Raw genomic sequence first — 12,020 nt, 5'->3', positions numbered from 1 at the left:
GATTACCTTGGAACACACACACTTGTGCGCTTACGTGGAAACACACACATTGTCCCCCCCCCCCCACCCTTATCGCCATGGTCGCGGTTCCAAGGAGGAAGGCCTCCAAAGGTCACGTCTCAATATGGATGCTTATTAAACCGCCGGCGATGAGTCACACGTTTGCACCCGCGGCAGACTTGTGAGGCGAGGCAACAGGTGCGTTTCTTTTCAACTTTATGGAGGGGTGGTGTCGGAGTCGACTTTTATGGAGGATCTAATTAAACGGAAGGTAAAGAATGAAACCAGTGATGGCATTTTTAAAAAAAACTTTTTAAATTCAATCCCCATTTTTGCTGCTCCTTCTGGTGTGTGCCTTGGCCACTTGAAATACGGAAGGAGAATTTCGCTTGCGACTCAGTCAGCTACAGTAAGATTAGTCATTTCCAGCAAAGGATCAAGAATATATCCTTTGCTGGTATGATAAAGGCAGGGGGGGGGGGGGGGGGGGTCGTGTGAATAGGGAGTCCAACATCTTTAAATAGATCAAGTGCTATAACGATATATTTGTAACAAGACCTCAAATCGCATTCCGGCCAAAACAAAGTTCACGAAAAGCCACAAAATCAAAGGGCCCGGCATTGCGTTTCATCCTGGCTCCATTAGCATTTTGAAGCATTGACAGCTTCACGGCTTTATTGGTGTTATTTTAAGCAAATTATAGCTGTCAAAACCATCAAATGTTTCGGAAAAGCAGAGTCGCGGGGCCCACCGCCGCCGCCGCGGAAGGAATTCCCTTCAAGTGGTGATTATTGAGGACGTGAGAGACCAAGTGAGCGCGAGATGAATAGAAAGAGAGGGCGGGGGGGGGGGGGAGTCATTCATCGCGTGTTCGGTCGTCTGAAATCGGCTTTGAAAGCTCGCCGTTTAGCGATAAAGGCCTTCCGCCGTTGCGAGCGAGGCAGGCGGCGGTTTCAAGGATGCGGCAGCCGGAGTTGGTGGCTTTAGCTGCTGTACTAATTACTTCTCCCCCGCAGACCGCGGAGGCCGTCGGAGGCCGTCGGAGCCCCCCCCCCCGCCGGGAGCGCAGCCCAACGACACGGCAAAGATTTCTCACTCCTCGGACACAATCGTTTTGACTTTTTGGCATTCTTAAAATTGGTCGCATTCCACTGCCTTTCTGATGACGTTTTGGATTAGTCGGCTTTTCGGGCGGGGGGGGGCGGGTGAAAGGTGGACGTGGTTCAACTTGACATCAAGTCAGGGTTGGATTACTTTTTAAAACGACTGAAGGAGAGTAAATGGGTAGCTCACGGCGAGTTCTTTCAAGTGCTGCACTGAGTCTTGCGTGAAACCACCGGAGATTGTCTATTTACACACACACACACACACACACAAATCATCAGCTGTAAATTTGACCCAAATTATGAGAAAAAAAATGACAGCATGTGAAATATTTACAAGAAAAGGACATTCGGCTTCTGGGTGAAATGTCGGAATCAATCGCAAAAGCACTCTCACCTTTTCAGGGGAACTTCATTTGACCTTCTTTCAATGTTTTTTAAATGCACACGTTCAACTGGTTAATGTTTCAGGACATTTTGCACTTGTTGTTCTCTGACACGGACGTTTCTGGATTTCGTGAGGTTCGAAATGTCAAGCGGATGATCAAGCCGATTATTGAAATAGCGATTGGAACTGACTTAGGAAATGGATTGGTCGAATCAGCTGTTGTGAGTTTTAACTTTTGGTCGTTGAAGGTATCGGTGGGAGTACATTTTAGGGTCATTTGGGGACGGGGGGGGGGGGGGGGGGGGGGGGGTGGCGCAGCGTGTTGGTTTCTGATTCCCATGGAAGCCAAGCAAATCTAAAACAACAATCGGATTCATTCATGCACCACAATCGAGTGATTGCAAATCCAAAGACGAAAGCTGACGCTGTTCCAACACGTCCCCCTTCTTACGCTTTTCTTTTTTGTTCCCAAACAACCCGAGGGCTTGCCTCGCTGGCTGTTATCAATATCAACCGATGATGGTCGGCTTCATTCGACTGGGCGAAGACATCTACGCACTTTCCAATGCCCGAGAGGCGAAAAGCGGAGCAGCTGGAGTAATCCAACCCCCGGAGATGCAAACGCAAACACTTGTGATTGCCACATCCTTTCCCTCCTCGCCTCAGACGGCTTCTCATTTCAAACTCCTGCGCAACCCCTACACACAGGCAAACCGAAACCGCCACACATGAACGCTATTTAACTCATTCACTCCCAAAGACGTTTTTAAACGTCTTTTCAGACTTGGTTTAGAATTGGCTGGTACTGAATGAGTTAACATCCTGGCCCGTACGTCTTTGCTTGGCTTGGTCCTTCCGAATACCGTACCGACCTTTCCCACAAAAATGAGCAATTTGGTGTACTAAAAACACTGCCGCCATCACCAACCGAGTTTATCGATGGAAAGCAGAGCACCGAATAATCACAAGCGATGAAGTGCCGCAGACATGCCAGGCTCACAACTTGTAAACTCAATGAGCCTTTTTTTTTTTTTCGATCAATGCGGCTTGTGTAACTGACAATAAAGGGCCACCCAAGTGACGTTGGCAACGAGACCAAGGTCACAATAAAGAGAGAAGCGCTTCTCTTGTCTGGGGCGGGGCATGGGGGGGTGGGGCTGATACAGATTACGCAACATCTGGCGGCCAAAGGGATAATTTCACAATTGGATAGAGGACACTTCTTCCCTGAGGAGGGGGCCCGAAAACCAAACTCGGGTCACAACCGCGGCCTCCCGCGACCTCCTCTAGCGCGTGCCTCTTTTTACGACACTTTGGGGTCAAAGGACGCTTGGCGAAAGGACACTTTTACTCTGTGCATATCCGTTGTGAGAGTCCTTATCACTGCTGAAAGGGGATAATGCGGTGAAAGCGTGACCTGCGAGAAGATCCCCCGCGTCGGGTCGCCCGCGGACACGATCGCAGGGTGCGCCGCGTGACGACGCAGGAATGGCGCTTAAGTGCAAGAAAAGGTGAGATTTGTCATTTTAATGGGTCGTTTTTATGACACCGCGAGAGCTGCGTGAATGCCAGACGACCTCGATGCCGGCAGGCCCGGCAGACACCAGACAGATGCGTCTGTGTCGCTTTATTGTCACTCAGTGAACAACAGATGGATCCTTCATCAGGGCAGGCTCGTCGTCGCGACAATGAAACGGCAATGACGCCCGAGGCTGGACAAAGGTCAAAGAGGTCAAAAAATGATCAGCTTTTTAATGATGTGTCGGGAGCAGGAAATGAGATCGAGTTCCAGAGAGAATCAAAAATCAAATCCTGGATGATCACGAAAGCAATCATTACGCCCCAGTCCTACTTCCGCCATTTTTAGAAGGGCTTGCGACATCATTTGGACAAGACAATCTCACACTAACAAACTTTTTGCACGGGTCAAAGCAACAGGTGGTCACTGTCATGCTCAATCAGAAGCCTTTAAGGAAGTCATTGTGTATCAGGGATTATTAAAAGGAACATCTGCACCCTTCGCCAGAGTAAAAAAACGAAACCAAACAAAGTCGATCTGAGGCTATAACAAGGTTGAGCGACAGAGTAATTTTCTCAGCCAGGACGAATCAAAAAAACAGCAATAACAACCTCTCAATGTTAGAGTGGCACGCCTGCCAAATATTCACGTCCAAGTAGGCATGACCAGTCGAGGAAAAAAGCCGCACCTCTTGCAGACTACAGACGTCGCTCGGAAAAAACTCAGATCCACCTGTATTGACTTAAATGGCGTATTGCTGAACCGCCCGCACCCCAAAATGAATTGAGTGTGGCTGCATCAAACAACAAGAAGGCATTCCTGATTTGAAGGTCCAACAATGCACCGTGAAGAAAAAAAAAAGGTGCAAGTGGGTGGGAGCTGAAAGGATGAGCTTGGAGGGGATTAAACCAAATGTAACCGTGGAGCGGCTCTGTGAAAACAAGCAAGAGAACAAGCCCGGTAGTGGGCGAGGAGGAGAAAAGCCATCTGCGAGCACGCCCAGTTGGACTTAGCCGGCACATCAACTTCCAACAGGACCGGACTCAAAAGACAACCTGTGGGTTTTCGCTACCTAACCGTTTCATGCAAGGCATTGTGGACAATTCAATACGATTGTCGATCCTTGCGCTATGACACGATTGAAGGATGTTGCGATGCAGAATGAAACCTGTTCCTCGTTCTCTTATGTCATCTTGAGTAAACTGCGAAGGACCCTTCCAAAATGTACACAGACGCTCCAGCTTTGGGGTCGACCAAAAGGTCGCTTACCTGAGCTGCTCCGAGGGGGCCGGAAAGCAACAGATTAGCATTGCCGAGGGGAGCAGGCTGCTGTAGCGTGTTGTAATGCAGGCTGTCAGGGCGACACAGTTTGTCTGTACAAAGCCTCCTTGTTCTGACTGCACCCCCCCACCACCCTCCTGCGCCCCACCTCCCCGGCTTTTCATCAAACCTCCGAAACTACAATATCCCTTCCGTTCTGCAACACTAGCGGAGTTGAAGAAAACGAGAAGGAAGGACCGAAAGGGGAAGTTCGGATCGATGAAGGAGTTGGAGGAGGGAGGCTGAGTTAATAAAATGATGGGTGGACGTAAACCGGTGCTCGTCACCCATGAGCTGAGTAGATTCAAAACTGTCGATGGCATTTTAATATTTTAGGATACGAGGCTACACGTGCGCTAGCGTTAGCTTAGTTGCCGTGCCTCCGGGCAGGGGTGTCAAACTCATTTTTGGCGCCGGCCACATTTTTGTTACCGTCTCACTTGGAGGGTCGTTCTGACTGAAAACATATCAAGAAGTCAAGAGTAACTGTTGATTCAACTGTTGTTGAAGTTACGATCATGAGGGGTTTGGTAACAAGAAAAATACTTCGAATTTGTCTCTTATTTTTTTCCATATAAGAATTTAAAATGTTGGTCGACATTTTAGAAAGGGTCATGGAAATTGACATATTTGAGCTGTTTTCGCGGGCCATATCAAATGAGGTGACGGGCCAGATCCGGCCCCCGGGCCTTGGGTTTGACACCTGTGCCTTAGGGGGTCCCGTGGTTTGCCGCGGTCGTGACGGACATGGTCAGTGTGTCCTTTTCAGTGCACAAACTAAGGACAAGAGTAGCGGCAATCAATCCCACAAGACGATTCCACAAAATGTCGCAGGGACGGAAACTGCTGGATGCTAAATAACAATTTGCCATCATAAGTCGAGGAGCAGTCGTCATGTGATTTTTAAGACCCGTCGTATTCTTAAGACCCCGAGAACTCTGCACAAGTGTCTCTGAAAACAAGCACATGGTTTAAAAATTGCAAACGCTTCCACTCCAGTCATTCTGATGAAATAATAACGAACTGAAAACCCTTCAAAAGTGGTTTTCGCACCGCGCTGAACATCACCCCGGCGACAAAATAAGATTAATAAGCTCCTCAAACATTACGACGCCGTTTACGGCGGCACCGCAAGGAGACGACTTTGATTGGCGCACATTAAGGTGCCTTGTGTGCCCAGACTTGACTTGCTTTGACACAAAGCTTTGAGGCACGTCCACGTTTGAGCACACGTCCACATTAATCACGTCAACGCCGCTCTTTCCACATGCTTTGCCTTTTCACTCTGGAATGTCCATGAGATTGTTTCAGTGTTCTGAAGGTAGATAACACCTTTGATACGCTTAATTTTATTTTATTTTTTTTAAAACATCACAGGCCCAATAATATACATTTGGGTAAATGGTTTAATGGCTCTGCATGCATGACTTGGAAGAGGCTCCGCCTCTCAATTCAAGAGCACTTGCTAACACACATGCACACGCACACACAGGTGCAATGTCTGCTTTATGTATTTGTGTGAGCTGAGTGTCTCTTACAGGGAGGAACCCTTTCAACACTTTTTTTTTTTTTTTTTTTTAATAGACACAAAGATGCACCCTAACGACAAGCATAACAACTATTTGGGTGTCTGGAGCGTTAGGTATTCCAAACACTACCATCAATTTGCACTTCAAAAGTATGCGTTTCAAATTGCGGTCGTCCGCCTTTTCGTTTCATCTTCCTGCACTTGAGCTAACGAGCGACGAATCAACTTTTGAAGGTCTCGTCGCAGATCCCAAAACCGCTTTGCGTTTGGAAAATACAAGCCTGCGTGGGTGTGTCGCTCACGGAACTCTGCGGTTTCTACTCCGATATAAGACAAAGACAACGATGATGTCATCTTCTTGCATCTGGAACTTCCCCAAGAAGTAAAACTCCCCCCTGCGAGGAGAGCGGCGGTCTTATGTCAAGAAACTCACTGTCCGCCTCACTGTCTGCCTGCGGTGGGCTAGACAAAACAAGTCGGAGGCTCTATTTGTTTAGATGGTGCTCACCTGGCCCACACACGCACACACACACACACACACACACACACACACACAAGCAGCGTTTGGGGAGAGCCCCGGGGAGGCAAAGCAGTTAGGAAAAAGGAAGGGCAGCTGATGAGTGCGTGTGTGTGAAAGCGGGGACAGGAGACATGTGGAGGTAAGCGCCGAGGTCTGCATTAAACCTCATCCAGCGAGACTCCAAAAAAGAAATAAAAATTGAGCAGATGAAGGGGCCAAGTGTATGTGCAACATTTTCAACCAAAAATGGGAACTAACGGCACAAGAATAGAATTTCTCAGCCTGAAAATGAGCTTCCAAAGGGCAGATTTTTGAAGAGGATGCTTAAAAACTTCAAATCAAGGCAAGACAAGTATTTCGCAATAAAAACAACAACGGGGGACCGACCACAAAAACTTGGTGATGTGCCGCTTAAGATAAAGGAGATCTACGACACCGATCGAATCAAATCCATTTCGAAACCAAGAAATGTGCCAACAAAGCGTCTTTGAAAAATGTTACTGGGGTCGGACCATAAGAAGAAATCGTTTCGATCTTTTCATGCGAAATATTTCAAAAAGAAGCGGCCTGACTTCACTTTATCGGCTTCAAAATTATTATTTATTAACCTACTGACGGTACAAAATGAACCACAGATGCAGAGTTCGTAGTTACGATGCGTTGACCTCAGTTAACCCCTCTGCCCCCCCCCCCAAAAAAAAAGCTTTACATCCCATTGACTGGGTTAAATGGGTTTCGTCAAAGGAGACGGAGTATAAAAAAAGCAGCCTTCACTGGAGGTTTTGAAGAGTATCACGGCAACACTGATAGGCCAGGCCGGCCGGTCTGGGCTTCCACCTCAAGATTTTCGCAGTCTCAGACTCAAAACTGAAGGTCAGAAGAAAGTTTGGGAGTTTTACTTGTTCCGATGTACAAGGATGCTGCGTCAGCAATTCCCGTGAGAAATGCGATATACGATAATATATCGTATAGAAAACCGACAAGCCCGCAATCACGCCGCGCTTGTTCACAGTTTTTCATGACAGCCTGACATTCAAGCGCATGTGACCATTACGGCCCGTACGGACGGCATGTGACACGGATGTGCTCCTTTCGCGGTGTACTTTCCGACCATTAGACCCCATTAGGGAGCAATTAACACCGCCACAAAGCCGCCTTCCTGTTTTATGACACAGTAAACAAAACCTACAGGCCTGCTTTGGGCTCAGCAACAGCCGTGAATCCAGCAAAGAGGCTCATTAATTAAGTGTTCCTCCCCGATTTCATACAAAAAGCCTTTTTCTCGATAAGACATCGGGTCCCTCAGCCTCCGTCATGCCTTTGCGTACAAACTCGAGCTGGAAGAAGAACGGGCAGATTTCACGCACTTATACGAGCTCGCTCGTTTACTTTGACAGCCGTCCAACGCAAACCAGGGAATATTCGTCCGCACGCCGCGCCGCGGTATTGTTTGCTTTCTCGTTTCGGCTGTAAATGCAGGAAAGGTCAGGACATTATCTCAGTAATAATTTCCTTCAAGTCACACTTTAACCAAACTTGGTTGTCGTTTATCTCCACAGATAGGAGGGTCCGCTTTTGCGCTTCACTGGCCAACTTAAAAATAAAGATGCGGTTGAGTGTGGAGGCCAAGTAGCGGGAAGGCTTTTTCATGACACGTCGAGGAAGTTGGGAGTGCCATGATCGCAAAAAACGGAAGAGTAGGAGGTTCCAAATTAAAGCTCTCCAGTCACAAGTCAACAAAAACCCAAAACAAGGCAGACAACCACGTGAAATGCGTCTAGCTTGTCAACAAATGGTGTCTTTTTAGGCAGCACTGTTCAACTGTTTACACTGAAGAGCCACATAAACAACACAAAATACCTTTCATACGTGAGGTCTTGAGATGAAAAGACTTGAGACTAAAAACATGATGTGCATTCGATAACGCAGCAACTAGCGCCTGCTTCATTTCTCTGCCAGGCATGCGAAACGAAATCTGCACAACTATTGAGCCACGTGTTTAGTCGATACTAGACAACAAACCGGTGTGCGCGTGCAGCGGCCAGTACACATCGCGCAACCTCGAACGGATTAACTAAATTTACTTTTCGAGGGAGAGCGCATGTAAAAAAAAAACATGCGCGATCGCTATTCCTGGATCGCAGCTGCTCCACTCTCCACCCAATCTGTGGCGCAGCAGAAAAAACAACAACAAGCGCGTGCACATGTCAGCTTGTCGTTGCCTCGGAAACACTAATCGATTGCGTATTTGGAACGCGATCGTAAACATCACAAACTGACCTGAGAAGTCCGATGAGCCCGTGGAGCGATCGCAGACGACGGCCAGGCAAGTTATTCCTAACAGGAGCGCAGAAGTGACGGCTGACAGAGTCCCATCGAGGTGGAACATCCTTGAAGAGTCAAAGGCGCATGTGAGATCCCGCTTGGAACCAGAAAGTCCACATCGGAAGTAGCAGCAGCGCGGGCGAGAAGGTTCCGAGTGGCCCGCATGAGACGTTCAATGTCCCGTCAAGCGCGCTCGTCCCACCGGGATGGAGGCTCTTCTTCGACTTCTTCCTCCTTCAGGCTGCAGCTGCAAGCTTTTTTTTCTTCTTCCCTTCTTTGAACTCGGCGTGGTGGTAGTGGTGGTGGTGGAGGCAGTCCACCTAGAAGACGGTCGCCCCCCCCCCCCCCCTCTTCCTTGCAGGCTTCCTGACACCTGCAGACGCAACTGGAAGAAATATCAGATTACTTTTGCGCGACTGCTTTGATATTAAAAAAAAATAAAATAAAAAGTTGCCTCGATTAGAATATACGAATCGTTTATTGTTTTAGCGATTTTCCAATCACACCTGCAATGTTGTCGTAACATAAGGTCGCATCCAGGCGAATCTCAGTAAATTATATCGTGGAAAATTGATTTCGGTAGTTAAAAAAAAACATTTAAAGGGAGTCGCCACTCAACTCAACTGTATTTATAGAGCACTTTCAAACAGCCATCGCTGTTTGAAACCACGAGAAAGAACTGAATTTGGTCGGTCAGCTTTTTCTTACGGGGCAGGTAATGAGTAGGGTACACACTGGAATGTTTGGTTTAACATAATTTTTTTAAAAAGATCTGTTGTATGATTGGCATTCGCAATCACCCGTGCTATCTAGTGGACGACTACTTCACTGTTCCTCCCGTGACAAAACTTCAGTGAACAAAAACAGTATTTGTGGGAAATAAATGATTTTTGGGACCAATCACTGATCTAATTTACTGTTTCGCACCTGTAGTGTTGCATTTGAATATCGCCTATAAATTTTGTTCAATATTTACATGAAAAAACATCATTGCTTTAATTGAAAAACTGAAATGAATTGCTTTCCCACAATATATTAATTACATCGAGATGCACTTACGAAAGACTATGATACACATAATTGGATAGTATGTCAATTAACAAATGGGAAACCCAAGGCAACATTTTGCCAACAATTTAAGATTTTTTTGACACTGTATTTCAATAACAGTTCGAGCCCATTTTAACACGATGCTGCCGTCTTGTGGTCAGTCAGCTGTACTTCAGTTCAACCAACATAGTTTTGGCCCAGCGCGGCTTCCGGACAAGGCACGCGACAACAGAAGGTCAAAGATGGCGGCCTCCGCTAAAAGCCTCGAAATATGTCTATTTTCCTCAAAGTTATTGAGAAACATACAGCTCCGGAATGAACGTAAGTGACCGCTTTTTGCTCAACATTAGCCTTTGTGTGTCCACCTGAGCTAACAGGAAGCTAACGCTGCTAGTTAGCGGAGAGGTCGACAACCTCCGTCCCCCTTGTAATGCAATGCTTATAAAGCTGTAGTTAAATAACCGGGACTTGTTTTGTTTTCAGGGTTCTTGTCCACGTCCGGGTGTCGTCTGGTTGCGGGAAGCGACGGAGGCCGGCTCCCGAAATTCACTCCACCGCCCAAGCCTGTCATAGTAGACAAAACACAGAATGAGGCAGCTCTGCGGAAGTATGCACAAAATCGAATTGCATTTCATTAATTTTCACGTTAATTGTACCGCTGGGAATCCCTCAAGGAGGGATTCAGATTTTGTTTGAAGACAACATCACTCAGCTCTACCTTGACGCGTGTTTGCATATTAGGTTCCTCAGCCCAGAGTTCATCCCACCACGGCAGAGGACAAACCCGTTGAAGTTTTACATGGAGAGGAAAGACATGGTCCGCAGGAGGACTGTGATCGACCTTCCTGAATTCTACGTGGGTAAGTCACTCGCATCAGCATCCATTCTGCACAGGAACACCCGTTTTCGTAAATCATAGGGACTTGTGTGACTTTTGATTTTATAGGCAGCATCCTTGCTGTGACCATGGCTGACCCCAATGCCAGCGGCAAATCAAACAGTTTTGTTGGCATCTGCATCCAGAGAGGCGGGAAGGGTCTCGGAGCAACATTTATCCTCAGGAACATCATCAATAGTCAAGGTGACTTCATCAATCCGCTATTTTTCACTTCATAATACAGCAGGTGATGTTTACGGTTTGGTTTCCAGGAGTGGAGATCTGCTACGAGATGTACAATCCGCGCATTCAGGAGATCCGGGTTCTGAAGTTGGAGAAACGGCTGGATGACAACCTGATGTACCTGAGAGACGCCTTGCCCGAGTACAGCACCGTGGATCCGGAAATGAAGCCTGTGCCCGTCTCCCCCAGCGGAGAGGTGCCAGTGAACACGGTGAGCAGGACATCTGGAAGACAAGCGTGAACATTGTTTATCCGTCTCATAATTACTAACATGGAAATACAGTGGCATTTTGCAACTCAAAGACGTTACTAAGTACAACTGCAGTATCAAAGTAAACATGGCAGGTCCTCAAAAGAATGTTATCACGAAGCACAAGGTCTGCAACAAATCAAGACAAAAAAAACAAAAACAAATAAATGTTGAGACACATTATAGTTGGGTTACTAATGGCACATACCTGGGAGGAATTCATATTTGAACTCTGCTTCGCTCTCCGTCCTCCAGCTTAAAGTGAAAATGCGTCCACGGCCGTGGTCCAAACGCTGGGAACGGCCCAAGTTCGACATCCGGGGCATCCGCTTCGACCTGTGCGTGTCGCAGGCCAGGATGGAGCGGGCGCAGAAGTGGGCGAAGCCTTGGCAGGAGTTCGAAATGTTGCGGGAGTACGACACCTCCAAGATTGAGGAGGAGATCTCCAGTGAAATCCAGCAGGATATGAGCAAGTTGAAAAGCACTTGACGTCTGTGATTCCCCCGAAGACTGGACTTTTTTTGCTTGAAGTTTGTTCATGTGGGACGGAAAAATGGAACTGCTCATTTGCTGTAAAAAAACAAAAACAAAAAAACAAATTGACTGTTATGTTTTGAGCACGTGTCTTCACCCACTTGCAGATCTTCAAAATAAATATCACACAACATAGCAACACTTGCATGCGTCTGTTGTCTTTCCTCATCTTGCCACTAGGCGGCACTGTTTCCCTTCATATACTCATGATCCGGTCAGCTGTTGCATAAACGAGCTTCTGTATTTGCCGGGGTGGGGGGAGACCCGTGCCAGATTTTTGCCTTTCAATCCACAAAAGTGATTTTAGTGCTTTCATCGCGCAACCCCCCCAAAAAGAACCATTTGAGTACAAGTTACAGATTT

At 47.2% G+C, this 12,020-nt stretch overlaps 2 protein-coding genes across 2 annotated transcripts in view; one reads left to right on the top strand and one right to left on the bottom strand.

The window, feature by feature from the left end:
* LOC147185644 (protein eva-1 homolog C-like) overlaps positions 1–9,164 on the bottom strand; it is a 38,563-nt gene extending 29,399 nt beyond the window's left edge. The window contains exon 1 of the mRNA XM_086104179.1: positions 8,659–9,164. Coding sequence (XP_085960305.1) covers positions 8,659–8,767 — 109 coding nt within the window. The 5' untranslated portion in view covers positions 8,768–9,164. The remainder of the gene's footprint in view (positions 1–8,658) is intronic.
* A 680-nt stretch (positions 9,165–9,844) lies between these two features.
* On the top strand, positions 9,845–11,798 carry LOC147185643 (large ribosomal subunit protein bL19m-like). Its single transcript, XM_086104181.1, has 6 exons — positions 9,845–10,074; positions 10,237–10,360; positions 10,495–10,613; positions 10,700–10,834; positions 10,903–11,084; positions 11,379–11,798. The coding sequence occupies exons 1-6, from the start codon at positions 9,894–9,896 to the stop codon at positions 11,610–11,612; spliced, it is 975 nt and encodes a 324-aa protein (XP_085960307.1). The 5' UTR covers positions 9,845–9,893; the 3' UTR covers positions 11,613–11,798.
* The last annotated feature ends 222 nt before the right edge of the window (positions 11,799–12,020 follow it).

This window comes from Hippocampus guttulatus, chromosome 23, assembly GCF_054856545.1.
Source record: "Hippocampus guttulatus isolate MCC_2025c chromosome 23, RoL_Hgut_1.0, whole genome shotgun sequence".
Lineage (NCBI taxonomy): Eukaryota > Metazoa > Chordata > Actinopteri > Syngnathiformes > Syngnathidae > Hippocampus > Hippocampus guttulatus.
This window is presented reverse-complemented; position numbering and strand designations above follow the sequence as displayed.